Source organism: Scomber scombrus, chromosome 7 (assembly GCF_963691925.1).
Source record: "Scomber scombrus chromosome 7, fScoSco1.1, whole genome shotgun sequence".
NCBI lineage: Eukaryota > Metazoa > Chordata > Actinopteri > Scombriformes > Scombridae > Scomber > Scomber scombrus.
In genome coordinates this window covers 13,762,248-13,786,949 of record NC_084976.1, presented here as the reverse complement: position 1 = coordinate 13,786,949, position 24,702 = coordinate 13,762,248, and the positions used below count along the sequence as shown (strand labels likewise).

General features: G+C 39.5%; 5 protein-coding genes across 5 annotated transcripts; 1 reads left to right on the top strand and 4 right to left on the bottom strand.

Annotated features, from left to right (window-relative positions):
• Positions 1-213: 213 nt before the first annotated feature.
• Positions 214-3,446, bottom strand: gpatch3 (G patch domain containing 3). The gene is made up of 7 exons (XM_062422940.1): positions 2,766-3,446; positions 1,643-2,100; positions 1,346-1,520; positions 957-1,016; positions 715-836; positions 497-624; positions 214-397 (listed from the first exon to the last, which is right to left on the bottom strand). Exons 1-7 carry the CDS (start codon positions 3,226-3,228, stop codon positions 214-216), a joined length of 1,590 nt encoding a protein of 529 aa, XP_062278924.1. The 5' UTR covers positions 3,229-3,446.
• A 6,126-nt stretch (positions 3,447-9,572) lies between these two features.
• Positions 9,573-11,366, top strand: nr0b2a (nuclear receptor subfamily 0, group B, member 2a). The gene is made up of 2 exons (XM_062422939.1): positions 9,573-10,171; positions 10,332-11,366. Exons 1-2 carry the CDS (start codon positions 9,592-9,594, stop codon positions 10,571-10,573), a joined length of 822 nt encoding a protein of 273 aa, XP_062278923.1. The 5' UTR covers positions 9,573-9,591; the 3' UTR covers positions 10,574-11,366.
• Positions 11,367-14,300: 2,934 nt separating this feature from the next.
• kdf1a (keratinocyte differentiation factor 1a) lies at positions 14,301-17,199 on the bottom strand. Its single transcript, XM_062422450.1, has 4 exons — positions 17,066-17,199; positions 15,676-16,736; positions 15,198-15,272; positions 14,301-14,353 (listed from the first exon to the last, which is right to left on the bottom strand). The coding sequence occupies exons 2-4, from the start codon at positions 16,715-16,717 to the stop codon at positions 14,301-14,303; spliced, it is 1,170 nt and encodes a 389-aa protein (XP_062278434.1). The 5' UTR covers positions 16,718-16,736; positions 17,066-17,199.
• Positions 17,200-19,015: 1,816 nt separating this feature from the next.
• Positions 19,016-20,641, bottom strand: LOC133983378 (trophoblast glycoprotein-like). Its single transcript, XM_062422446.1, has 2 exons — positions 20,202-20,641; positions 19,016-19,985 (listed from the first exon to the last, which is right to left on the bottom strand). The coding sequence occupies exons 1-2, from the start codon at positions 20,504-20,506 to the stop codon at positions 19,016-19,018; spliced, it is 1,275 nt and encodes a 424-aa protein (XP_062278430.1). The 5' UTR covers positions 20,507-20,641.
• Positions 20,642-20,933: 292 nt separating this feature from the next.
• Positions 20,934-24,540, bottom strand: LOC133983438 (transmembrane protein 222-like). Its single transcript, XM_062422517.1, has 6 exons — positions 24,419-24,540; positions 24,132-24,216; positions 23,859-23,890; positions 23,662-23,758; positions 23,447-23,577; positions 20,934-21,795 (listed from the first exon to the last, which is right to left on the bottom strand). The coding sequence occupies exons 1-6, from the start codon at positions 24,538-24,540 to the stop codon at positions 21,711-21,713; spliced, it is 552 nt and encodes a 183-aa protein (XP_062278501.1). The 3' UTR covers positions 20,934-21,710.
• Positions 24,541-24,702: the final 162 nt, after the last annotated feature.

The following is a 24,702-nucleotide window of genomic DNA, read 5'->3' as shown; positions in this document are numbered from 1 at the left end:
ATTGTTCTTGTAATTATAGTGCAGAAAATAGTAAAATAAAGAGAAAAATAATCGAGCAAGTAGTGCATCCAAACTGGCTGGTTCTGTATACACAAACAAAGCTCAACACAAGTGGATTGAATGGTGTTGAAATTGTTTAATAGCAAAATCAGACAACTGAATTATTTAAAATACACATATATATATAAATACAAAATAATAACTGAATTAATGTCATCTTCGTGGTCCAATGGTGCCACCTGGCTGCCAGCCTCTGTACTTCATGCTGGTGCTTGGTTGGCGTCTGAGCAAGGTGTCACCTTCATCTATGTCTTTGGGTTTATCATACACTGTAGTTATATGGAAATTTGGTCTGGCCTTTTTTCCAAGATGTAAGAGCAATTTCTCTCCATGATACCTGCAAAACAAAAGAAATATGCCGAAATATAATCAGCTAACTCACACACCGAAATATGCTAATATATTTTGTTGATTCTGTTTTCATGTTTATACTCACCCGAACCCCCGTTTGCAGTTTGGATGTTGGCCCTCGCTCTCAAGGGCTTCAGGCATCCCAACTTGACTGTTCCCCAAGCCTTCACCGTCCTTCCAGCCCTGCTTCTCCATCACACGACGACCAAAACCCTAACCCAAGAAAATATATGAAAAAATTGGTTGTACAGACTGTAGTGCAAAGAAATGGGGTACAAATATGGGCTGTGGCAGACTTCTTACCTTAGTGAACCTCTCAAAGCTGCCGATAGTCTGATTGTGTCCTGATCCATCTTCAAGACCGTCCCTCAGCCTCTTTTCATACCGCATTCGGACATAGTCACGGGAATCCATGTCACCTCCATCTGTGTGAGGGAGAGCTTGGTTAAAGTAAATCCAACAACGCAAGAATAGTTTTATGGGCTTTTAAATGTACTCTTTGTTAATGTTGATCATTGAAACTGAATAACTGTAACTTGAGATACCTTTATCATAGTAGACACTCATGTCAACATCCCAGTCATCTGCCGTTTGTTCATCAAAATCTGAAATAGGGACAGAAAGAGACATAGACGTAATCAATACTTCAAACCCAAACACACTTTATTGAAACTGTTAGTGGTCAAGTCCAGTTTTTCATGAGTGCTGCTGATTTTCATTTCAGTTATCTAACTAGGTCATAAAAAATGTCCCAGCAGCCAATGAGGTAAGGCTGAGCGATGTGTTGTTTCCTGAAAGAGGATTTTTGTGTCTAATTTACCAATACCATTACTGTCAGATCTCAACCAAAATTATGTGATTTTTCATTCATAAACAAAAAATGGGAAAAAGGTATGGGAAGTGTGGAAAGCTGCATGTTTAATGTTTTGGTTACCTCCTTCCTCTTCCTGCCAGTACTGTGCGTCAGTGTAGAATACCAGGCCTGAGCCACCTTTTTCCCACTTCAACTCAATCTCTTCTTCATACAGCCTCTCTTTGCTTCGCTCCTGGCTCGTTACATCATCGTGCAAAGCTTCATGGCGTTCCCACTCCTCACAGCGGTCATCATCCTATAACCAACAACATGAATAATTGGAAAACCGTGAGCACAGGAATGATCATAGCAAGCCTTATATCACATATTGACAGTAAAAAGCTATTTGACAAGTAATAAATACAGATTCAAACCTACATCATCTGCATTTGACTGTGCATCCTCCTCCTCTACTTCTTTTTGTGGCTCATCAGTCTCTGTTGTTTCTGTGTGATCAGCCAGCAGTCTGCGTCCAGCGGATGGTGCAGCTAAAGAGCCTGGCCCTGATATTTCATGCCCACCAGCTGTTAGCACAGTTTCCTCTGTGGCTGGAAGCGTGTAAGAGTCCTGATACTGGAAATGCACGTTGCCGTAACGACGGTTGGAGCTGGTCTTGGGGAATGTGAGGCCCAACTTCTTGATGAGGCGAGGAGGCAGGCGGCAGGACTGGATCAGCTGGAGGAACACTTTCACTGGTGTTCCCACATTTCCATTAGGCATCAGAGAGGGCGGATTCAGCTCAGATAAGCTTCTGAGATCCGCCTCTGTGAAACGCTCTGTTAAGGACGACCGGTGCCGCTGCTCATACTTTGTCTTATAGCGGAATGACTCCTCATCTGAAATACAGTTTTAGATGTACAAAGACATGTCAATACAATGATACGACATTTTAACAAGACAAAAGACAGCAACAACATACACTGCAACACTTACATCAAGGCACAATACAAGTTAACATACATTGCCTCTGCTTTACATTAGAAAACTAATCTGTGACTCATAGTAGATATTTGCAGATCTGTAATTTATGATAATCAAGTTATTGTTCAACTTATTTAGTAAGTATGCACAATAAACATTTGCTGATGACAGCTTCACTAATAGACAGACAGTGTTTCACAATTGTTTGGCACTTTACAGAATACCATAGATTACAAGATTAATCAATAAAAAAATAACTGCTGATTACTACATGAACTACATGATTTTAAAGGGGGGACATACTGTATACAGTTTATTATCTTAGGCTACAAAAACATACTTTAAGTATTTAGTGTTTCATATCCATATAATTGGAGGGATGCAAAAGAGACAGATGTTTTTTTTAATGGTGTAAATGAAAGAAGCACAGGCTCTAAAACTGTGCCAAGCTTCAAAACAGAATATAATTTCAATGTGAACGACTACTGAGAAATGACAGTAACAAAATCCTGAATGTTGAATCGACTTAACTGTTCACATTAAGACAGTAGGACTACACGTAAAATGTGTTTCTACAAACCATTTTCATGTGAGACTTTTACTCTTTTGATTACACAGCGTCTGGACAGCCAGCTGCCCTTCGAGTCAATCCAGTGGTTCCCCGCATACATCTTGATGAATCTGTCTGCCTCTTTAGCCCGAACTGAGACCACACAACAGCCCGTTTTCACCGCCTGCTGCTGCTTCTTCACGGAGCTGCTGTCCACCGTTCCTTGGTCGCTCTCTGGGGGTTTGGAGCTGCTTTCCGCCGTTCCTCGGTCACGCTCCGGGGGTTTGGAGCTGCTCTCTTCGCTGCCATCACACACCGAGTTTTGACCCTCAGACTCCTTAATAACCTCCGGCCGGTGTCGATAGTGAAAACACTGAAAACAGCCGCTTTCTATGAACTGACTGAAATAATTTCTGAGGTCCGCTGAGCGAAAAGCGGCGGGGATGTTGCTGATGACCAAATACACCGGTGCAGACGCTTCACAATCCGCCATGATTGTTTATTCCGAGACACCTTACGTCATCGGAACGACGTTCTGGCGTGACGTCAGTTCCGCTTCCTGAGACGAAGCTAAAATATTTTGTAATAAAATTAAATTAAATATTTGTAATTGGGGGGGGGAAAAAAAATATATATATATATATATATTTTTTTTTTTTTTTTTAATGTAGACTTTACTTCTATTTTAATTTGTGAAATAACTGATTCAATATGTTTGATAACACTAAGATTCATAATATATCATTCCGTTTTTTAACATTTGGAGAGCTTTGAGGTTGCTATGTGGATGTTGCTTAAGATTTATTGGAATTGTTATATTGGGCCATTTTTATATCTTTCTAATCTTTTTAGTGCTGTTTTGTTAGTAGTAGTTTAAGGTGCCCATCAGTCAAAGCAATCTCTCTCTTCTTTTTAATTCAGCTGTTTGTCATTTTTAGAAAGTTCCATATAAAATGGACAAATAGAAAACCCTACTTTATTCTCTGTCTTAATGATATTCAGCTATATTACAACACAAACGATGCTTTTTTTTTTTTTAAAGCAGCAACAAATGATTACATGTCCATCTGTACCTTCTATACATATTTTATATAATAATGATAATAATTTCTATACACAATTTTTCTATTCAATGTTTATTTTTGTTTAATTTAATTGATTTTGATTATTTTCTTTTTCTTTCTTTTTGTTGTTATCGATGTTCATGCATTGATGCTTGCAGTAAATACAAATATTAATTTGTAAGGATAGTCAAGATAATATTCGTCATATCCCTACAACTTTAATTTGACTAAGTGTAACTATAGTTAATACATGCAGGTGCTCAAATTACTCAAGAATTTAAAAGCAATTAAAACAATGCCAATAGGTATGTGCTTGTAAGTAAACAGAGAGAATAAAGGCAGAAGATAGTGTCTAGATTTTAAACTCTAAAAAATATCTGTCTATCTTACTTTCAAAGAAATGTATCAAGTTCCTTATAACAGGTATGCTAATTATAAGATAGACCTGCATAGATACAAAGAGTACACCTTAAAGATACTGTGGTTTTTATCATGTCTATCTTTATCTGACATAACAATATGTCATGTCTCTTATTGTATTACCATATGTGTTATAGTTTCTTTATCAGGAGATCAGGGCAATCAAACCAAATACTTAGAAATCCCCCAGTAATATCCTAGAAATGGAAGCATTTCTAAGAGTGATACCAATCTTCTTGGGTGAATGCGGCTAATTTATTATATTTAATAAAATGATAAAAGGAGAAGTGAAACTGCAAGGCCCACATTACAGTTTAAAGACACAGTATCCTGGCTCAGTTTTTAACTTTACATATCTATTTTCATTACAACACATAAGGCCTTTGTGGGGGGGGGGGGGGGGAATTAGGGAAAAAAAGAAAGTGGAAAATCTTTTATATTAACAATTGTTTATTTCTTCGGTCTTTCAGATCGACAACCAAGAAACGTATTCAGTCATGGGTTCATTAACCCGGAGGCCAACTCTTGCTTTGGCCTTCAACTCAGCTTTTATCAATGTGTTTTGATAGTAACAGGCAGTAAAACTAATGCGGGCGTCTGGACCCTGACATCACTTTACACATCATATTACACTCTTATTATGCATTAGTCATAGCCGCTCTGACCTGTAAACCCTGTATTGAACCTTAAGGGTGCCAAAAATATGTTTGGAAACTACAGAGGAGGAGATTACTACTATTTTAACCAACATTCATTTACAGACATAAATCTTTTCACAGGCAAGTACATAAATGTGTATTCAAAACTAAACCCTTTTTAGTTTTGTATAATGCTAAAATACACGATCCGACACATTCCTCTTTTTATTTTCTATTTATACACATCAGTAATAACCTTTGACCAGGTGTAATGAGATTGATCAATACAATTTTGAAAATATATACACTTTATCTATCAATAACAAATCACATTTTCACAATTATTTCATGGAAAGAGGTAAAAAATATTTTATTCCAACTTTATGGGAGACCGTGTATTAAACTTTATAACACGTACGTTATACACATTAAATGGGAGAACTTGCTATAAACAGACATTTATACGACAAATAGACATAATAAACAAACAAAAGTCTGTGAGGAGGTATAGAAAGTTAAATAAACCCACAGAGAACCTGGAAGAGGAAACACATCTTTGCAGATATATTAAACATGCTGTGACACTCTGTTATGCATAAAGACTGCAGTTTTTTCCCCAATTGAACCAAGCAAAAAAGTCACACAAAAAAACACTTTATGTGATGAGAGAAGTTGGATTTATATATGATTACTCTTATAAAATATGTGACTACTTTTATGGTGAACGTGGCCTAACGGTGTATGAAAATGAATTTGCATTGTGAGAATCAGATTCTCGAGATCACGAAAGGGTTTTTTTTCTCTTTGAGGATTGAACTGACCACTGTGGAAGAATGAGTCTCACCTTTAGTTCAAGGATCACTGAACTTGTGAAAAGGGAGTCAGGAAAATGACCCCCTGCTGTACTAACAATAGGTCAAGGTCAAGTGTGATGTTCCAGACGAGGTATCCATCACGCACACACATGAAACAGTCACACGGAGAGGTCATTGACCTGTGGAAAAAGATTTTCAGTAGTAACAAGAAAAAAAACATTGCTTCCATCAAAAACTGTCTTTGTATATATTAACATATTTCCTATGTTTTCAATTGTTTTTGCACTGCTGCTACTTTGTAAAGTTGTAGGTATTTATGATAACTAGTCTTGGATGCAAGCCATTACATCATGCTTCATCAGACCTGGAGGTTTGCACTTCCTTGATATCAGAATACAGCAGTTGCTCCACTTATAGATTGAATGATTTTACTGTCCCAGAGGAGATAAGCGTCTGTCCTCCGTGTCCGTCTCTGCCTGCTCCTAAACTCTATAAATACAAGCCTTATCACAAGCATTTACAACTGTCAGCATGCTTCATGAAGCCTGAGGCTGCCGAGTGCACTACAGGTCACTTTACAGAGAGGGCCAGAGAGATAACGTAATGTCTTGTATCATGTATGTGAAGCTTCGGTCCATTATGATTCTGGTCCTGTGAGTGCGGACATGTCACGTCTTTTTTGTGTCATAATGAGATTAGTCCAAAGAATCAAGGTTATAAAACTGGTTCTGGGGTATTCTTTGGAGGAATGAGTAAAGAGGCTGATGAAGTAAAACAAACATTCGGTGACTGGTGCTGCCAGTGGTGTCTAGCTTGTAATCTCTTTATTGCAGTCATTCACATTGTGAACTGACCTTGACTCCAATGCTCTGAGGTTCAGATCTCTCCTTGGAGCATGGATCCTATAATTCTTACAGGCTTCCTGGATTGTGCAGCAAGTGTCCCATCAAAAGTATATGAGCATAATGTATTGTGTTATCTGTGAAATATCTGCAGTACTATACAACATGCTGAAGAAATGTACAGGGTTCACGGTACTTAATGTTCAGACGAAAGAGCTGGTCATTGAAAATGTTGTTTGTTTATTTGTGACAATAATAAAGTAATTTGCTTATCAGCGTCAAACCTCGGTGCCAGGCACGGGGAAGATAATGAATTAGAAATGACAAGCGGGAACATTGTACCACCTGTCACAGACATCATAAACTGAAATTCCTTAAATTTTCTCAAACAACTTTGATTAATTCAGAATAAAAACAGCTATTTGACTTACAAAGTCACCCTGAGATGTATGAACGCTTTATAACATCAAGAGATGCTGTCTGTACTCCCTCTATTGACAGTGGAGGAGAGGCTGCATTTTGGAAACATCAAATGTTCCTTGAGCTTTTGCAACCGTGTGAGTGAGGTTTTTAAAAAAAATCCTTTTATTAAAGCTTTTACTTTGTATTTGGCAAACATAAATCAACTATTTGGGATAACTACTACTTAAAGATCCCTTCCAGATATGTCTTAGGATATATTAAAAATACTCCTGCTTCTAATGCTATATGGTTTATGGCTTATATTTTTTTCACAAAGAAAATTTCAATTACCTCATTAAAATTACATCTGCTCCTTCGAATATGCAAACATTGTTTATTTCAAACAGCTGCTGGACACGCAATGTCTCCTAATTCACTGTGAAATGTATTCTCAATGTTTGTGCGCTTCAAGTTTCCACATCACACTTGTGTTAATTGCATATTGAACTAGGATTAACTATTTGAGATGTCAGAACTCATCACACACCTTAAACTGATCACAGATAAACTTTCATCATATAGCTGTGAATATGTAGCAGTTGATTCAGGATGCTGCTGCTCGAGTCCTCACTAAGACCAAGAAACTGGTCTCATCACTCCTGTTCTCATACACTGACTTCCTGTCTGTGATTTTAAAATACTGATGTTAGTTTATGAAGCATTGAATGGTTCATGGCCAAAATACATTCCTGGTCTTCTGCAACTTTATGAACAATCCAGACCTCTCAGGCCGTCTGGGACAGGTCTGCTTTCTGTCCACAGAGTCAAAACTAAACATAGAGAGGCAGTTTTCAGTTTTTATGCTCCACATATCTGGAACTCCCAAAATCTTGAATGTGTTGCCTCAGTTATTTTAAATCAATCAATCATCTTTTCTGTTTGCTGCTGCCTTCAATAAATCAAATTTAAGGCTGTTGATTTGTATCTTGCACATCACAATACCTTTTTTTTCTCCTGTTTTATCTCTTATTCTGTTCTAGCTTCTTTTTTTTTGTCTAACTATTTTTAATTGTATTGAAATGTGTCTTTTTATAGTGTATTGTATTTCTTTTACATTTTATCTTGATGCCCTCAGTGGTGGAAAGTAACTAAGTACATTTACTCAAGTATTGTACTTAAGTACAATTTTGAGGTTATTGTACTTTAAAGTAGCATAATATGGAAATACCCAAGTAAACTTTATTATTTTCTATTCTGCATATCCCTACATTGATTTGACAGCTTTAGTAACTTTTCAGATGAAGATTTGACACAATGAATAATATAACAAGCTTTTAAAATAAAGATGTTATAGATGAAACCAGTGGTTTCCAATCTTTTTGGCTTTTGACGTCTTACAAAAAGCACTGTGTAGTCAGGGTCACATTTCAGATGAATTGTTAACAGCTCCACTAAATAGTAATTTTCCCCTCCAAACTTCTCACATGGTTTCATTTTAAGAAATGTTCAAATGATCTAATATTTCAGCACAAATCAAAGATTAGAGAAAAAGTCCAAACACTGAAAGCAGATGTGTATCAGGATTTTCTTTTTTTCTTTCCTCTAATATTAATCATCTCATGGCCCGTCAAATGTATCTGGTCACCCTTCAGAGGGGCCCAACCCATAGGTTGAGAATTACTGGACAAAAAACAGCTTACTGTACATGAAGTGGTTCAAACTAGTTCCACGTCCAGCAATTACAACAGTAACATGCTGCTCTAACACTGATGCTTCACTGTTAATAATCTAATGATGTCATATATAATAATATATCAATCAGAGGGACCAAACCACTACTTTTACTGCAATACTTAACTACATTTTGCTGATAATAATTATGCACTATTACTTAAGTGGGATTTTTCATGCAGGACTGTTACTTGTAATGGAGTATTTTTACATTGCTGTATCAGTAGTTTTTAATTTGGTAAACGATCTGAGTAGTTCTTCCACCACTTGATGCCCTTTATGTTTTATGTAAAGCACTTTGAATGGTCTTGTTGTTGAAATGTGCTATACAAATAAAGTTGCTTTGCCTTCTGACCCAGACATCCAAATTAAGTCATACATTTTACCTGAAGGGCACTTTTTTGTTGGTTTGTTTTATTTTATTAATTTCAAAGACAAACAAATATTGAAAAAGAGGTTGGATTTTGCAGTTGTATAACATAAATCACTGACAAATGTTCACTGCAGTTTTACCACAATAAGTTGAATTTACATAAAAAAGAGACATGTTACATTTCATGAGGACTTAAACTTTAGGTCAATGCCCCCTCTCTGCTTTGGCCTCTCTCCAACTGTTCAGGTGTGAGTTGGCAGGGACACAGTGGAGGCTGATTACCTTTGCAGTCCTTGGTAGCTTGGTACTGCCTGGGTTAATGACACCGGCTAAAAGATAAGGCCCATCCCTCTTGACATCACGGCGTTACTCCACAGCTCCTTTTCATTGAGAAAAGCTTATCGGTTTCCCAGGGTTATTCCACCAGTCACTTGGCAAAGCACACAGTTGTTTTTCACTGAGAGTGTATTGACAAGTCAAGGTCCACTTAGTAGGGTGGGTTGGTCTTATAAATAGAGGAATACTAGAGGCAGCAGCACTAGTACTCACAAGCTCATAAAGAGCCTGTATTATGAGAGGACAACTACATTTGACTGCACAGATCTCTAACACCTACAAAATGGATAACGGGTGCCATTGTTCAACCAACAGCGACAGGCTTTTGAATCCTATCCTCTTCAACATCCTCAGCCAAATGGATAACAGCAAACCAAGTCAACACAGCTTCAACTACAATTCAGTACCTCATAGATGCAACTGTGAGCTGCGTCGGACAGTGTGCTTAAGAAGGCCGACTGAGATTTGCAAAGAAGCTTCAGCAGTTCTGGTTAAAACTGTCCATTTCATGAAGAACTTGCCCGCTTTTAACCAGCTTCCACCTAATGACCAGTTTTCACTTCTCAAAAGCTGCTGGGCACCCCTCTTCATTTTGGGTCTGGCCCAGGAGCATGTGGATTTTGAGGTGACGGATTCCCCCACTGACAGCATGCTGAAAAAGATTCTCCTGAACCAGGAGAGCCCTGAGATGGAAAAAGAGCAGCCCACCATAGCCGGAGTCAGCAAGCTCAAGTCCTGCATCAAAAAGTTTTGGAGTTTGGATTTGAGTCCAAAGGAGTATGCGTACCTCAAAGGGACAACGATATTTAATCCAGGTATGTTTTCACTTGATTACAGTATGACAAACAATTTGATTTATTAGTTCATATTGGTAAAACTTCAATCACAGCTTTCAATAATAATATTTCAATACTCTGTAAAACTACATTTTACATGTGAATATCACTAATAATGTCCTGTTTTTACATTCAACAGATGTCCCAGACCTTAAGGCAGCTCTGTTTGTTGAGGGGTTGCAACAGGAAGCTCAGCACGCCCTGAGCGAGGTGGTCCAACTCCTTCACCCTGGGGACCAGGAGCGTTTTGCTCGAATCCTCCTCACAGCGTCCACGCTGCAGAGCATCACACCTGGCCTCATCACTGAACTGTTCTTCCGGCCTGTGATTGGCCAGGCTGATCTGCTGGAGCTGCTGGTCGACATGCTGCTCTGCAGGTAGAAGAGGATTGGTGGACTCTATGAAACGGTCATGGAGAAAGTTGACTATCAGAGACGGCAGTGATGGGGTTTTTTTGTCGTTGTTGTTGAACTTACCAAACAACGTTCCTTTGTTGTCCTCCTGACAGTGCCATGCTCAAAAAGTGTGTGAACTGGTGCAAACATGTTATCTTTCATGAGACTATGAATTACTTTTATTTACATTGAAGCTGAGGTCACTTTAACCATGTTTGAATAGATTGTATCTGCTGAAGTGGATTTGACTTTCCACATATTACAAAAGGGCAGATTTTTTACCAATGTTTAATATACTGTGTCTCATGTTGAAGATATTCTCTTAGCTTCAATATTGTAAATACATTTTGTCTGCATTTACAGAACATTTCAAATAAATCTATTTTTATACATGAACATAATAATGAACGTCTGTCTCAATCTTTAAAGAACCACAACAAACCATGTTTGAAATGTGACTCAATATGTAGCAGCTGTTTCACATGAACATGACAATTTGTTCTCAACATCTTCACTCCTACAGTTTTTTGGCAGATGCATCATTTGCATCACATGTTGTGCAGCCAAGTATTGCTCAAGCCCATTTTTTGAACTGTCAGGAGACCAGTGTTTCCAAAGATAGTGATATCTTTGGAAACACTCAATCCCCTGAAATGGTTTAAAAGACCTTTAGACTTTTCTACATGATACAGCCCTAAACATGTGGTAATTTGGGATTACAATTTTCTTTCAGTGATGTGCGATGTTGCTTCATTGGAACCAGAGGTGCATAACATATTAAGGAAGGGACTGTGAGCAAATTGGTGTGGGGAGGGTGGCTCAGTTAAATATTTTATTTTATTAAAAGAAAAGAAAAGGCTATTTATACTTTTCGCTGGACACACCCTTTCACTAGGAAAAATACCCTAAAAATGCCTATCCCCAATACATCAAGACAATACAGTTATGGAAAAAGCATTATGAGTAATTATGATAATGTTCTGTAAAAATCCATCCTACTCCTACAACTACTTTTGAAAAGGAAAACAGAAAGCTAATAAATTTAGAAGAAAAAAAAATTAACTTTTTTTTTTTTTTTTTTTTTTTACAAGAAGAGGTAAGAATTGAATACGAACACATCAGGAATGCTCTCCCAAATGTTTTGGACTATCCTCCCTCCAATAAAAAGAAAAAACAGATAACTCTCCTGACAACCTCTCCCTTCCTAATAATAATTACAGCCTACACTATGACAGTATTTTCTTTTTCTAACCTTGTGACAGCTTACTGTAGGAAAGAAAAAAACACTTGATTCAATAAGCAGACAAAATGTTGTATTTGGTGTCGCAAACTCACAAAACTCATATGAGACATCCTGTATGATTCACTCATCGTGTTCTTCTATTTCTTGTTTTACCAGATTGTGTTTACACCAAAGTTAACTGTCAGTGTTGGATATCAGTAATTACTTCACTGGCATATTTACAAAGTTTATACTATAGACTTTCTAGTGATGTTGCAGTTACACTATTTCACATAAAGGTAGAGACAACCGTTGAAAATAACCCATGATAATGTTTCTTAATTGCAGTGTGTAATTCTTTTTTTAATTTCTTTTTTTAATGCTTGTGGTATTTTGTCTCCCTCTCTTGGATAATTGTGGAAGTTCATTTGGACAAACGCTTAACAGACAAGCATAAAAAGAGGCCTTAAACTGAGTCCTTAAACTGAGCCATGTAGTTTTTGTTACACATTTTTGTTACAAATACATTAAAAAAATGTAAGCTTTTGACAAAAAAGAACAAGGATTTGAATGTGCAATTGTGGAAGAAATGTTTAAATCACTTTCACTTTAAATTTCTGTCAATAGTCTGTGAACTATATTTGATACAGAACAAGCCCATTTGATTCCACCTATCCTTTGGTATGTTCGTTGTGAAACAGTGAGCCTTTTACATGAGACCTCATTCAGGTAAGACAGGAATGTGCTGGGGGGGGGCAGAGAGCCGGTGGAAATGGGGTTATGTAGGGCTAATGCAACACACCATAAACAGTAAAGCAAGTCAAAAGAAGCTTGACATTTGGTACAGAGGAATCCAGACAAACTGCTAATATGCAGTTTACCAGGCTCGCTTGAGTAATGTCTCTCTCTACCTACACGCAAATGAAAAATTGCACCGAAAAGTGAGATCTTTTCAACTATTTTCATTGAAAATCACATTGTTACAAGTATGCTTTTGAATCACTTTCCTGATGCTTGATTTTGTCTTGTTTTCAAGTCGCTGACACTTAATTACTGAAGTCTTCAGTGTTGAAAATTCCCTGTATTCCTAACAAAACCTGCGTTTCCTGAGCACTACTGTAAATACCACTGTAATTACAGTAACACTACACCTGAAAATGTCAATCAACCAACTGTCAAAAACAAACACACTTGTTATTCATTTTAAGAGCTCATTGAATATATTATAGTATTTTGGTTGGCAGCAACAACAAATGACCTGCCTTCCAAAAGCATACCTCAAGACAGTAGTTTATCTTAAATATAAATTACTGGTTAATACAGAAAAATATAAAAGGTTCCTAAAATCTGGTTGATTTTCTGCAGTGCTTCCACCCTTGGCAATAAATGACAAAGACAAACCCCCGGATTTTATTTCCTTTTTGTCAGAACCAGCTAAACAAGTTCCTTATTCTGCTGAGGGCGGAAAAGCCTGCCTGCTACAACACAGTGACCTCGGGGAGATGAGCTTGACAACAATAATGCAAGAGATGAAGAGAAAAAGTAGGTTAAAGAGACAGTGTCAGAAAGCAAATAATTTGCTGCAAAACAAATGAGTATATATGTAGTTTGAAGCACAGGGAACTATTTCATATTTTCTGTAAGAGCTGAAATGAGAACTAGATGACTTAAATATTCTTACGCTGCATTAAAAATATATTTTACTTATTGAACACACACAGAACAACAAAAAAAGCATGAAGATTTTTATTTTATTGAAAACAGGACACACCATTGAATAAAAAAAAAATCTGTTGCAAAATGCCATAAATGGTTTAACCCAGAAAGTAAAAATATATACATCAAAATATGGCTTAACAATACAGATGAATGCTGATTTTTCAGGTCACAACATGTTTCTAAGGGTTCTAAATGGCAATAAGCCCGTACACACACACACACACACACACACACACACACACACACACACACACACACACACACACACACACACACACACACACACACACACACACACACACACACACACACACACACACACACACACACACACACATACAGAACATGCACAGCGGCTTGCAAAAACAGTCACACAGTCAAGAATGAGGACGGTTATGTTTTACCATCAGTCTCTATCCTCTGGCCTGAAAACCTGCATGGAGTGTAGTCATGTTTCTTTTTCTCACACAATGGTGCGAAACAACTTTAAACACTGCACAAGAACACATAGAAAACTTGCATTGTATTTCCCTGTGTTAAAAACAAAACCATGCCTCCTCACAGGGTCATTTGCTCAAGATTTAAAAGGTCTGTGAAGTTAAATGACACCCTGATAGCAAACAATAACAGGACCACTAAAAGGAGAATCCAGGGTAAAAAGGCGCTCCGCTCAGTAACAGCATAAATGATAGCAGAAGGATAAAACTGTCCATCTAGTTGGCTACATCCCTTTTCAATACACAGGTAGGCACTTTTCATCTTGTGTTGCCCTTTAGTGAAGCAGAGGAGCGCCTGAAGAGTCTGTGGCGGTGCTGGAGGAGTACACTGCAATTGAGAAAGAGCCTCATTTAGTGCATTGATTACAATAAAACATACAAATAAACTAGATGTCTTAAAAAGCTCTGGATTTCATACACAAAATGTCAAACCAACAAGTTTAACACGGGACGCTGACACATTCCCAAGCTGTGGTGTGAAAGCTGCAGAAACATGTGGTGTACCCTCATTCAAAGGCACGTAACAGGACACCCCATTCTTTTACCAAACTCTTTGCAGAATAACAATAAAAAAACAGACACTGCTGCACAGTAATCCATCTGTAACCCAAGCCAGTCACTAAAATTACATAATAAACCATGGGACATTATGTGGCATATATTTAATGTGACTTGATCTGCTGCTCTGGCAGGTGGTGTCGCATGACCGCTGAGCTTGAGGGGAGAATGAGGCGGACTGATAGGTGGGTATAAGGTGGCAGGCGAGGGGAGGAGGCAGCTAATGGGTGAGGGGATTGTAATATGCAGAGAAAAGGCAGGAATGCAGAGCTTTCACTGCAAAATAGTAAGGGGTATGTTGCTGGAAAGCAGAGAGGAGGTGAGAAAATGCCTGCAGCTGCAGCAGGTACAATGGATTGCAGGGGCAGAGCTGCATCAGGTGGTAGTTAAACATCAGTGACCAGGAGAAATAAATAGACGCTTCATCAGCACACATTTAATGCTATGATGTGAAATGTTTCTAACCACTAATCATACACCCGTACACTCAGGTGCTGATAGATCCTGGCTCGTATTCAACTCATAATTCCTCATTCATGTGTGTACATTGGCCTAAAGAGGACATACAGTACGTGTCTTTGTGGCAGTTATGGAAAATTCCCACATGTACTCACTTCTTGAGCTGTGATGTCTCATTTTCCTGGCCAGCTCATCTGATGGGGTCTGCTCAGACACTTTCACCTCTGGAACTGTAGCAGTGGAAGAAAACCCCAAAAAGACAAAATTATCACAACAAACATTAATTTACATGTCATTTTCGATTAATCTGGTCATCCTGTCTATTTTACAATATGTTTAAGCAGACACTGTGTGCCTGCATCAACTTGCCTCAGATTAACCAATTGTTATTAGGTCACTACCTGTAAAATACCTGGTGCATTAGGGCTTATAACTATGAGCCAAACAAAAGAGCTTCAACTTCAGCTATGAGTCATTAACAGAAGGCAGATCAGATGATGGTATATTTAGTACGCTGCAGTTGGCGGTGAAAAGGGTTGTCAAGCGGTGTCTTCAAAATGTTTATACAGCAGTCATAATTATGTTAATTGGTTGAAAAAATGTTGCATGATGCAGCACAGTGTTTGATCTTACAGTCACTGCTCAGGAGGGTGTGGGTCATGGTCTCATTGCCGCTGTCAGGCAGGGTGCCGTCACTCCTCCCGTTGGGACGCTGTCCCGTCGACTGATGGCTCTTGTTTCTCTTGCCCTTCCGGGTGCTGATGCGGATGACTCCGTGCACCAGCTTGCACTCGGCCTCCTGCTCCTCCAGGTTGTAGTCCTGAGCGATGCTGTAGATGAGCTCACTGATCTCGTTGGTCTTGCGGGAGAAAGAGGAGTCAGAGGTGCATTTGGCCAGCTGGTCAATCTGGTGCAAGGCATAAAGCTCCAGCAGCTTCTTGGTGATAAGAGAGTCAATATCTGTGCCTGTGTCACTCAGGTCATCCAAGTCATAGTCCTCACGGGATAACAGGCTGGTGTTGCTGACTGGCCGCTGGGTTTCCCCCTTGCCGTGTGTACGGGGCCGTTTGGTTGCAGTCACAGGATACCTTACTGTCTGACCTGCAATGCGCACATCCGGGTAGCGGAAGCTGTCACTCGTAGGCAGCTTAGTGACTTTATTGGACTTGTTGGACTCTAAGTGGATGCCACAGGTGGGGTTGGACATAGCCATGCCATTAGGAGGGTGGGCCTCGCTACCTGTTTTAGGGGGATGGTCTGTGGAGCTCTCGTTAACAGGCAGGCAGGGCTCTCGGCTGCCGTAAAACCCGCAGGTCAGTACACAGCAGATAAGGGCCTTACAGCTGCTCCAGCCCATAGAGGCACAGGAGCCACAGGCATGTCTGCTAGTAGGCGTGCTGTCTGCTGAGCCTGGAATAAATCCTATAGTCTCTGAGCCCCGTCCGGTGCCATTTCGCGGGTGCCCTCTGTGACCATGCTTGGTGTCAGAGTGGCGGGAGTGGTCTCTGTGGTGCTCCTTTGGGTGCTCCCTGTGAGGATCCTTGTAGGCATCTTGGCTGGAGGTGCTCTCCCGGGATATAGTCCGAGCTTGTCTGTACTTGTCTGCTTTGGAGTTGGAACTGTGGTGTTTGTGGTGGCGGGACGCCTGGGGAGCCCCTGTGCTGTGGCCAGGCATGGCTCAAAATGCCTGGGACCTGGTGTGAGAGAGGCATACATTAAGAAATAATAACCAGTTGTGAACTTCCACTCTTGTTGCCACATAGGTCTGCAAGCATTAAACGCACCACGGTTCATTAACGCAGGGCTCATTATGCCGTCAACACTTGTCTTCCAGTAATGTAACCTCCCATAAAACTCTGAGAATGTAAATACAACATTGAGCGCATTGATTGCTGGCCTGATAATGATTTGGCCCCATTCCGTCGCGCAATTACAGCATGTTTGGTTTACAGTATGTGTGCAGGAAACAGACACAGTCAACATTTAAAAGTTTTTAAACTTCTCTCACAAAAGGTGGACTTACCGCATAAGAGGAAATAGTTGGACTGAGTTTTTTGTCACAGATAACTTGATCTGTGAGCAAATCGCGGAAGTCTCAAGAGAGAAAACTTTCCTCCGCTAGCGCTTTCAAACAGAGAAAGAAAAGGAGGATTTTTTCGGCCGCCCACAGATTTCCAGGTGAGTTTAACTTCCACGAAGCAAAACAAACTCTTCAAACTTGAACGTGCGCTGCCTCCTCTGTCGAAAAAAACACGACTCCACTCATTTGTGTCGTCTCGTTTTTGGTGAAATTCAGAATCTTGTGTTGCCGAGAGTCTGCCAATGTTTGGCTACTACCTGCGGCTACAGCTAATCCCAGATCCTACACCCACCCACAGGTGAGCCGTGATGTCACGCGAGGCGGATATGAATGCACAGAAGAAGGAAAAGGGGAGGGGTGGGGGCAATAAAATAAAATATATAAACAAATGAATAAATGTGATAGAAGAAAGGGAAAAAAGGAAAATAGATGTACATCATAGTTATTTATATGCTTGACTTTGCAACAAATGGACCTTATCATTCATTTACACAAACACACAAACAAACAAACACACACACACACACACACACACACACACACACACACAGAGAGAGAGAGAGAGAGAGAGAGAGAGAGACAGAGAGAGACAGAGTAACTGTTAGGGACATTTCATACACTTACATTAATTTCCTGGACATTCACCCTAACTATAACCATCACCACTACTTACCTAACCTTCACCTAACCTGGTCCTAAGTCTGAACACACACATGCACACACACACACAGAGGTGTACAGCTGTAGAGCCGCAGAGTCAGCAGGTGTATTTCCAAACAATATCTTTCATTCTGCTCTATTATTCCCCTCTATGGCTACACTTAATCACCCACTCGATTGAGTTGGAACAGTTAGGCCACCTCACCAGGAGAAAAATATGTGCCTGCGCAACATGGTGTCTTGTGGTTTTCACACAATAAAACAGCAGCATGAGGAGGTTAAACACTTCAAAAGTTTATTTATAATGAATGTGAATACAGGTTTTGTATCAGAAAGTAGCTTTAATATCTAACTGTATCTTTAAATATGATAATACAGATCACAACATGGACTCTACGGCTATATAAAGCTACATTATTAATTAAATTGAAGAATTGTTTGTTATTATACTAAATAATAAATAGAACTATTCTAAATTTAAAACAACATTGAGCAAACTATGTCATTCCACTTCCTACCAGTCTTCTGCAGTGTACCAAGATATGTAAAGACATAATACTAAAAACAAAAAATAAAAAAAACAGGAAATCACACTTGATGTTCACTATATAACTAATGTACTACATTCTTTAAAAATGTCTGATATCAACACATAATATTGAGTTCAATTTACAGAATCAATACTCCAGTGCCTCAAACTCACAAAGGCACTTTAAAGGTGAGATTCATGCCAGCAGGGTTAGGGTTAAAGGAAGCTTAAAAACATCAAATAAAATGTAGATCTACTGGCCTAAACTATTCACATACAGGGATGGGAAGTGTTAAGATTTTATTGATGCCATTATTAATTCTTCTTATCGGTCTAATTCTTTATCAATTCCCTTATTGATTCCTGATCACTTTTCATTGTGGTCTCAGGGTTTCAATGTTAATGCAGTTGTTTCATAATATCCACTGTTTATCAATGACCTTGCACGCTGATGAATATATATATACATATACATAACTGCTGCACTGGTGACGGTCCAGAGGTTGTCCTGCCCTCACAGTTTAGTTACACCTTTTTCATTCTGTCAACACCACATGTCTGGGCTTCAATAAGAGGAATTTATAAGCTTGGAGGTATACGATTCAGATGGATTGGACAATTTGGAACTGGTTCTCATTCCCATCCCTATTCATATCTGCATCTTTTTTCAGATTTCCTCAAATTCTTTGAACTTCAGTGAGAGATCATGAGTTAACAGGTGTGGTGGTCTTCACTTGTTTGACCTGTGTGTCTGAAGGAATGATACAGGTGTCATTTGGCTGCTGCTGTAACAGAGATAACCCTAAATGCCTGTGTGCCCTCCTGCCAGCGTTATCTGCTGAGATGTACCCCAACCGAGGGTCAGAGTCAATCTCATATCTGTAGTGATATCCCTCCAGAACATCCCGACACGCATTTCTCATTTCGATAATCCAATTCTTCATACCTTTGCGATTCAGATAGAGCACAAAGAGAAAGAGCATGCCCACAAACCCTAGCACCAGCCCCAGGAAGACATAGGATGTCTGGAGGGTGAGGTCACTCACTTCTGCTTGAACTGGAACAACACATCCAATAGCCTGCACTCCAAGCCTTCGCAGCCGGGTGTCAGTTAACCCTCCTGGGGAAGCACACCTCACAGCATCCACATCTACTTGAGCCCTCGATTCATTCAACCAGGCCACAAAATCGTGGCTCTCACAGGAGCAGGTGTAAGGGTTGTTACCAAGAAGGATTTGGATGTTCCCAAGGTTCTCCAGCTCCCTCAGGGCATCATCCCTAAATGTTCTGAAGTCATTGTATGTCAGGTCCAGCACCTCCAGATGGTTCATGCCAGAGAAGGTTCCAGTATAGACGGACAACAGAGAGTTGTTAGTGAGGACGAGCTGCTTCAGATTTGGAAGGTGGGAGAACAACCCTGGGGGCAGCAGGGCAAGGTGGTTCCCAGAGAGGTCAAGACAGAGGAGCCCTTGGAGGCCACCCCAACGCAGTGCCGTGGTGAGGTCCATCAGGGCAGTGAAGTTGTACAATGAGTGGCTCAGGTTGAGCTCCTGCAGGGGACTACCAGGTATGCTTAGAGCCTCTGGATGGATGAGTGCCAGCTGGTTGCCACTGAGGTCTAAGAGGCGCAGGTTGATGAGGGCAGAGAAGCTGTGGGACGCCATCTCTGTAATCCTGTGAAGATGACTACTTTTGTTAAATATACCCTTACACATTATTACCAGTCTCATGTTCGGATACAACTCAAGCGCAAAGTAAACAAAAAAAACCCACATCCACAAAAATAGATATGACTTATTTATTAGATACACATCACTAAAGGTAGTCATATTGTCCAAATATGGCTTGATATACATGAATGAAACAAAAAACAAACACTGACATTCTCACCTATTATTGCTTAAAGTGATGTTGGTAACATTCTCCAGCTCTGTGAATGAATCGGGTCCAGTTTGTTGTATATTATTCCCTGTGATGATGACAGTCTTTGCATATCCTGGAATAAGTTGTGGTACCGTGAGCAGATCCTTAGAGTCACATCTCACTGTGCAGGTGACAGCAAAACACTCACAGCCAAAGGGACACTCCAAGCACTGGTATGGTGCGTAAAGAAGTACTCCCAAAAACACACTGCGGACTGCAGAAATACACATCTCTAAATTATAGCCAATTAACAACAACAACAAAAATCTCATGTAAATTAATTTGTCAAATTTGGCTTTAGTTTCTCACAAGCAAATGAAAAACTGCAGAGTAGAGCGCTCAGTCCCTCCTCATCTGCTCCACTCTGGGAATAAAGGTTTGCGCAAATTGATGGGAGTTCATATCACGCAGAATCTGTTGGATGAAAAAGGTACGTGGTTCCCTTAAAGGTACAGAGGACGATCAGGACATCCACAGCGTGTGACCTACACCACAGTCAGCCAGAGGAGACATGAAACAGCTTTGTATACAGCACATCCAAAATTAAGTTACAAAAACAAAGATATTAATAGATATTGATATTATAGATAAACCATAATAAAAACTCATTAGTTTAAGAGTAATAAAAAAACAATAAAATCAAATAAAAATGTATTATAATAGTTATAATAATGGAATAAAGTATTGCTGGTCGTATAATTAGTTACTGTATATGACATTCCAGCATGCGGATGCACAGTTTGAAAGCATTCAAATTCTTTGTGGAGAAATGTAAATACTAACAGCATGTAAAAAAACAAAAAAACAAAAACAACAAGCACTTCACACGTTTATCTTTATGTACCAGAGGAAGATAGACTGAGGGAAAGAGGACATTTCTTTAGGCCAATACCACTATTTTTCCTCATGTGGGTCCTACATCATTCTGTCGTTGGTAGCAGTTCATATCTCTCACAAATAATTGATGAATACCTTCAGCATTAAGATTTCGTGATACATTTTGCGGCGCTTCATTCCTGAAATGTACATTAGCTAGTCTGGAAACCCATTCATCACTGCTGTTCATGAAAAATACATGTGGAACTCAACTGGTTTGCAATCAGGAAAGAGGCACAGCCCATTTTTAATGCTTGTAATGACAAAAACAAAAACACTTTGTGGAAAACGGGGTCATCTTGGAAGATATGTTTTAGACAGTATAAACACATTACTAAATGATACACTTTGAAGGAAAAATAACCAACAAAACTTCAAAAGCTGATTACAGATTTCAAAACTACCCATAAACAGTTTGCCCTTGCCCTCACAGACATTACAACAGCACTACAGATCACTACAGGCAATGAAGTCTTTCATGTGGTATTTTTTGTACAAACAAGTGTCCCATAAAAACAAATCATTCATGTCAAAGAAATGTCAAAATATAAAGTATAACCACAGTCTATGAGTCATTCAGTTGTACTGCTCGATACATTACTACAGATTTAATGTTAGGATGAATGTGCCGAGGAATCCGCAGAGCATGAGGAAGGGAAGCCAGGTCTTGAGGAATGCCGCCCAGCTGAAGGATACAGAGAGGGTAATGTGTTTACACATTATTACAATATCAACATCTGGACACTGTGAGTGTGTCTTTGTGTGTGTGTGTGGCAGGGAGGGTGAAACACCCTATCTTGTATATTTTGGAGACAAGGACATGTGAGGTGTATTGATGTATCACATGGTCCAATCCCTTTTCTACCAGAGGCCCAAAGCTCCTCTCCTCTATAGTTGGTGTCCTACTGTCCTTTCCACCCACCCAGCGCAGGGAGCCCCAGCAGAGAGGTGACCTCCAGCTGTGGCACGGAGGGGAGCGCGTCTGTCAGTGATGAATTACATGACTCCCCTTCTGTTTAAAAGACTCCTGTGCCATGGGAGTGTATGTGCAGAGGCTCCACATGCTGTGACGACAGCTTTCTCTATGTGGGTCAGCGGAGAATAATGAGGGGACCTCTTTGAGCCATATGTCTCTTAATGCTTACGCAAGCATCCAGCAGCAGAGAAATTTAACAGGCTGTGTACATATTTGTGATATATGTACACAGTTCATTCATGTGTGTTTGATCCAGTATTGTTAGTAAATCATAGTTTCTCCTAACTTGTAATCCTACTATTGTTATCTACAGACTGCAGGTTTGTCCAATATGGAAGACAAATCCCACCTCTTTTGCTCTTAGTGCAGTTTCTTACTTTTCTCGAGGGCTGCAAATAACAATTGTTTTCTTTATTGATTAATCTGCTGATTATGTTCTCGATTCTCTATCGATTAGTCGTTTGGTCCGTAAAATGTCAGAAAATGGTGAAAATGTTGATCACAGTCTCCTAAAACCCAAGGTGCAACCTCAAATGCCATTTTTTGTCCTAACCAACAGTCCATAATCTAAAGATGTTCAGTTTACTTTCATAGAAAACATTTACATTTAAGAAGCTGGAATCTTTTTTTTTTTTTTAAATGACTATCAATCAATAATCGATGTAGTTAGCGAATGCATGGACTAATTGATGAAACAACTAATTGTTGCGGTGCTACATTTTCCCTGATAACTTTTTTTCTTTTTCAATCTGCAGGTTTAAGGATAGAGGGTGTTACATGTTGTACTAAGAGTTAGAAACTCTAGGACAGATTTGTGATTCGGTTATATAAAAAACAAAACAACACTGACATCGATTTTGCTGACTTACTCTATGTAATGTAACAAACAGCAAAAACAAAACCAGAAGTGTGAAGTTTTGAAAGTGGGCTTGATGACAACTAGAACTCAGATGGTAAAGAGGGTAGACCCATAAAGGTAAGTTGTTCAATCCCAGGCTGCTCCTGTATACAGGTCCAAGTGTCCTCGACCGGGACACCCAAACACAAAAGTATCCACAAAATGATTGACATGTAACGTAATATGGAAGTTCAATCTGTTAAAAGCAAACAAAGTTGTTGTTTTATCTTGTATATAATGATTAGGTGTTCAAATTTCCCTGCACAATACAGAAGCAAATAACTTCTGCAGATCCCAGTGTCACACATATGGGCTTTTCAGAGAGACAGATGAAAGAAAACCTCTAAAGCAAAATGTGTTAAGAAGAGTTCAAGATGTTTAACTGGAAGAGTAGCAGAGCTAATTCAGTATTTGTGCATTGCTCTTAAATGACAAAAAGCAGAATTAGGATTAAATGCTTACCTCACATGTTTCCCATGTATGAGAGAAAGTACACACAAGTTCACCATGTTCCAAGATGTGCTGTTGTCGTAGCGCATGAGATTAAGGGCCATGGCGACGTGGGAATGACAGTTATCTAAGCACAAATTGTGCTTCAAGAAAACAGAGAAAAATAGTCATTATATGTGTAGTGATGTATAAATATGCGTGTTAAAGAGTTCTAAAGATCGTCTTACCGGCCTACATTTATATTCCTCGGATGCATCAAGAACTGCTTTGTCCCATGTAGCAGCACCGTGGCCACAAACTTTGTCCACGTCAAGCTTCCAGTACCTGCAACACGTTACCATTTCATTAACTAACAATCCATGTTTTAAAAGTGGCTGATCTGTGTTGCAACAGCATCATGATGGTTTTTGATCAAGTATCTTACTTTGTTGGCCTACCAAAGCCCATGTTGTCCTCCTGGGAAAAAATTAAGACATTTAAAGAGCTGCACAAGTGACATTTTTATTTAAAAAAACGTAAACGAAATATGCAGGGGATTACTGATTGATTATATTATAATGTATTCAGCTGCAGCACTCTGCAACTCACATGCCATCTGTATCATGTTTATTTCCATCACTGGACTCTCCTGAGACATGAGGAGAGGAATGGCAGGTGAATTGGGATCAATTGTGTATACATGCTACAAGTTACTCACCGAGACAAAGTATGATCCTGCAAAATCTCTTATGACTCCAGAAGAGGTGCATATACCCATGTGACCAATAAAGGGGAGCAGCCACCTGCAGGATGCAAAATAATGTATTCATTATTATTATTCAAAATAAGAATTCATTTTGACTGTGGAGCAAAGCACATAACATTTGTTACATCGTGGAACAGGAAAATATAGCATAAAATACCCCCATATACATGTGCTTTAATACATTTGACGTAGCAAAACGTTTGAGCCAGAAAAGAGCAAGAGACAATTCAGCTACTTACGATAAAATAGGAATGGGTGTCCAGACAACGCAGAACGGGTAGCGGTTGTTTTTTTTGTCGCTTTTCAAGAAATCCCCGTTGTAGTTCATCATCATGTCGGTATCGTCCGTCTCCGCCATCATTACCCGGACTGACAGATGACTGTGACGGCGGGGGAAGCGGAAGCACGGAGGCGGCGCTTTCGCGGATTAATTCATCAGCAGTCGGTCAGTGAACACACCACCGTTTACAACTGCGTGACTTATTTTTACCACCATTGAATGAGTGTTGCAGTTTTAATCAAG

Coding starts and splice junctions, on each gene's coding strand:
- LOC133983438 (XM_062422517.1), bottom strand. CDS start 24,540: ATGATGGCGGAGACGGACGATACCGACATGATGATGAACTACAACGGG. Junction 23,891..24,131: donor CAGGATCATACTTTGTCTCG/GTGAGTAACTTG, acceptor ATTTTTTCCCAG/GAGGACAACATGGGCTTTGG. Junction 21,796..23,446: donor ATACATGGGAAACATGTGAG/GTAAGCATTTAA, acceptor TGTATCCTTCAG/CTGGGCGGCATTCCTCAAGA.
- LOC133983378 (XM_062422446.1), bottom strand. CDS start 20,506: ATGAGATTTTTGTTGTTGTTGTTAATTGGCTATAATTTAGAGATGTGT. Junction 19,986..20,201: donor ATCACTTTAAGCAATAATAG/GTGAGAATGTCA, acceptor TCATCTTCACAG/GATTACAGAGATGGCGTCCC.
- gpatch3 (XM_062422940.1), bottom strand. CDS start 3,228: ATGGCGGATTGTGAAGCGTCTGCACCGGTGTATTTGGTCATCAGCAAC. Junction 2,101..2,765: donor AAAAGTCTCACATGAAAATG/GTTTGTAGAAAC, acceptor ACTGTATTTCAG/ATGAGGAGTCATTCCGCTAT. Junction 837..956: donor GAGTGTCTACTATGATAAAG/GTATCTCAAGTT, acceptor TCCCTCACACAG/ATGGAGGTGACATGGATTCC.
- nr0b2a (XM_062422939.1), top strand. CDS start 9,592: ATGAGAGGACAACTACATTTGACTGCACAGATCTCTAACACCTACAAA. Junction 10,172..10,331: donor GACAACGATATTTAATCCAG/GTATGTTTTCAC, acceptor TACATTCAACAG/ATGTCCCAGACCTTAAGGCA.
- kdf1a (XM_062422450.1), bottom strand. CDS start 16,717: ATGCCTGGCCACAGCACAGGGGCTCCCCAGGCGTCCCGCCACCACAAA. Junction 15,273..15,675: donor CACCCTCCTGAGCAGTGACT/GTAAGATCAAAC, acceptor CCACTGCTACAG/TTCCAGAGGTGAAAGTGTCT. Junction 14,354..15,197: donor GAGACATCACAGCTCAAGAA/GTGAGTACATGT, acceptor TCTCAATTGCAG/TGTACTCCTCCAGCACCGCC.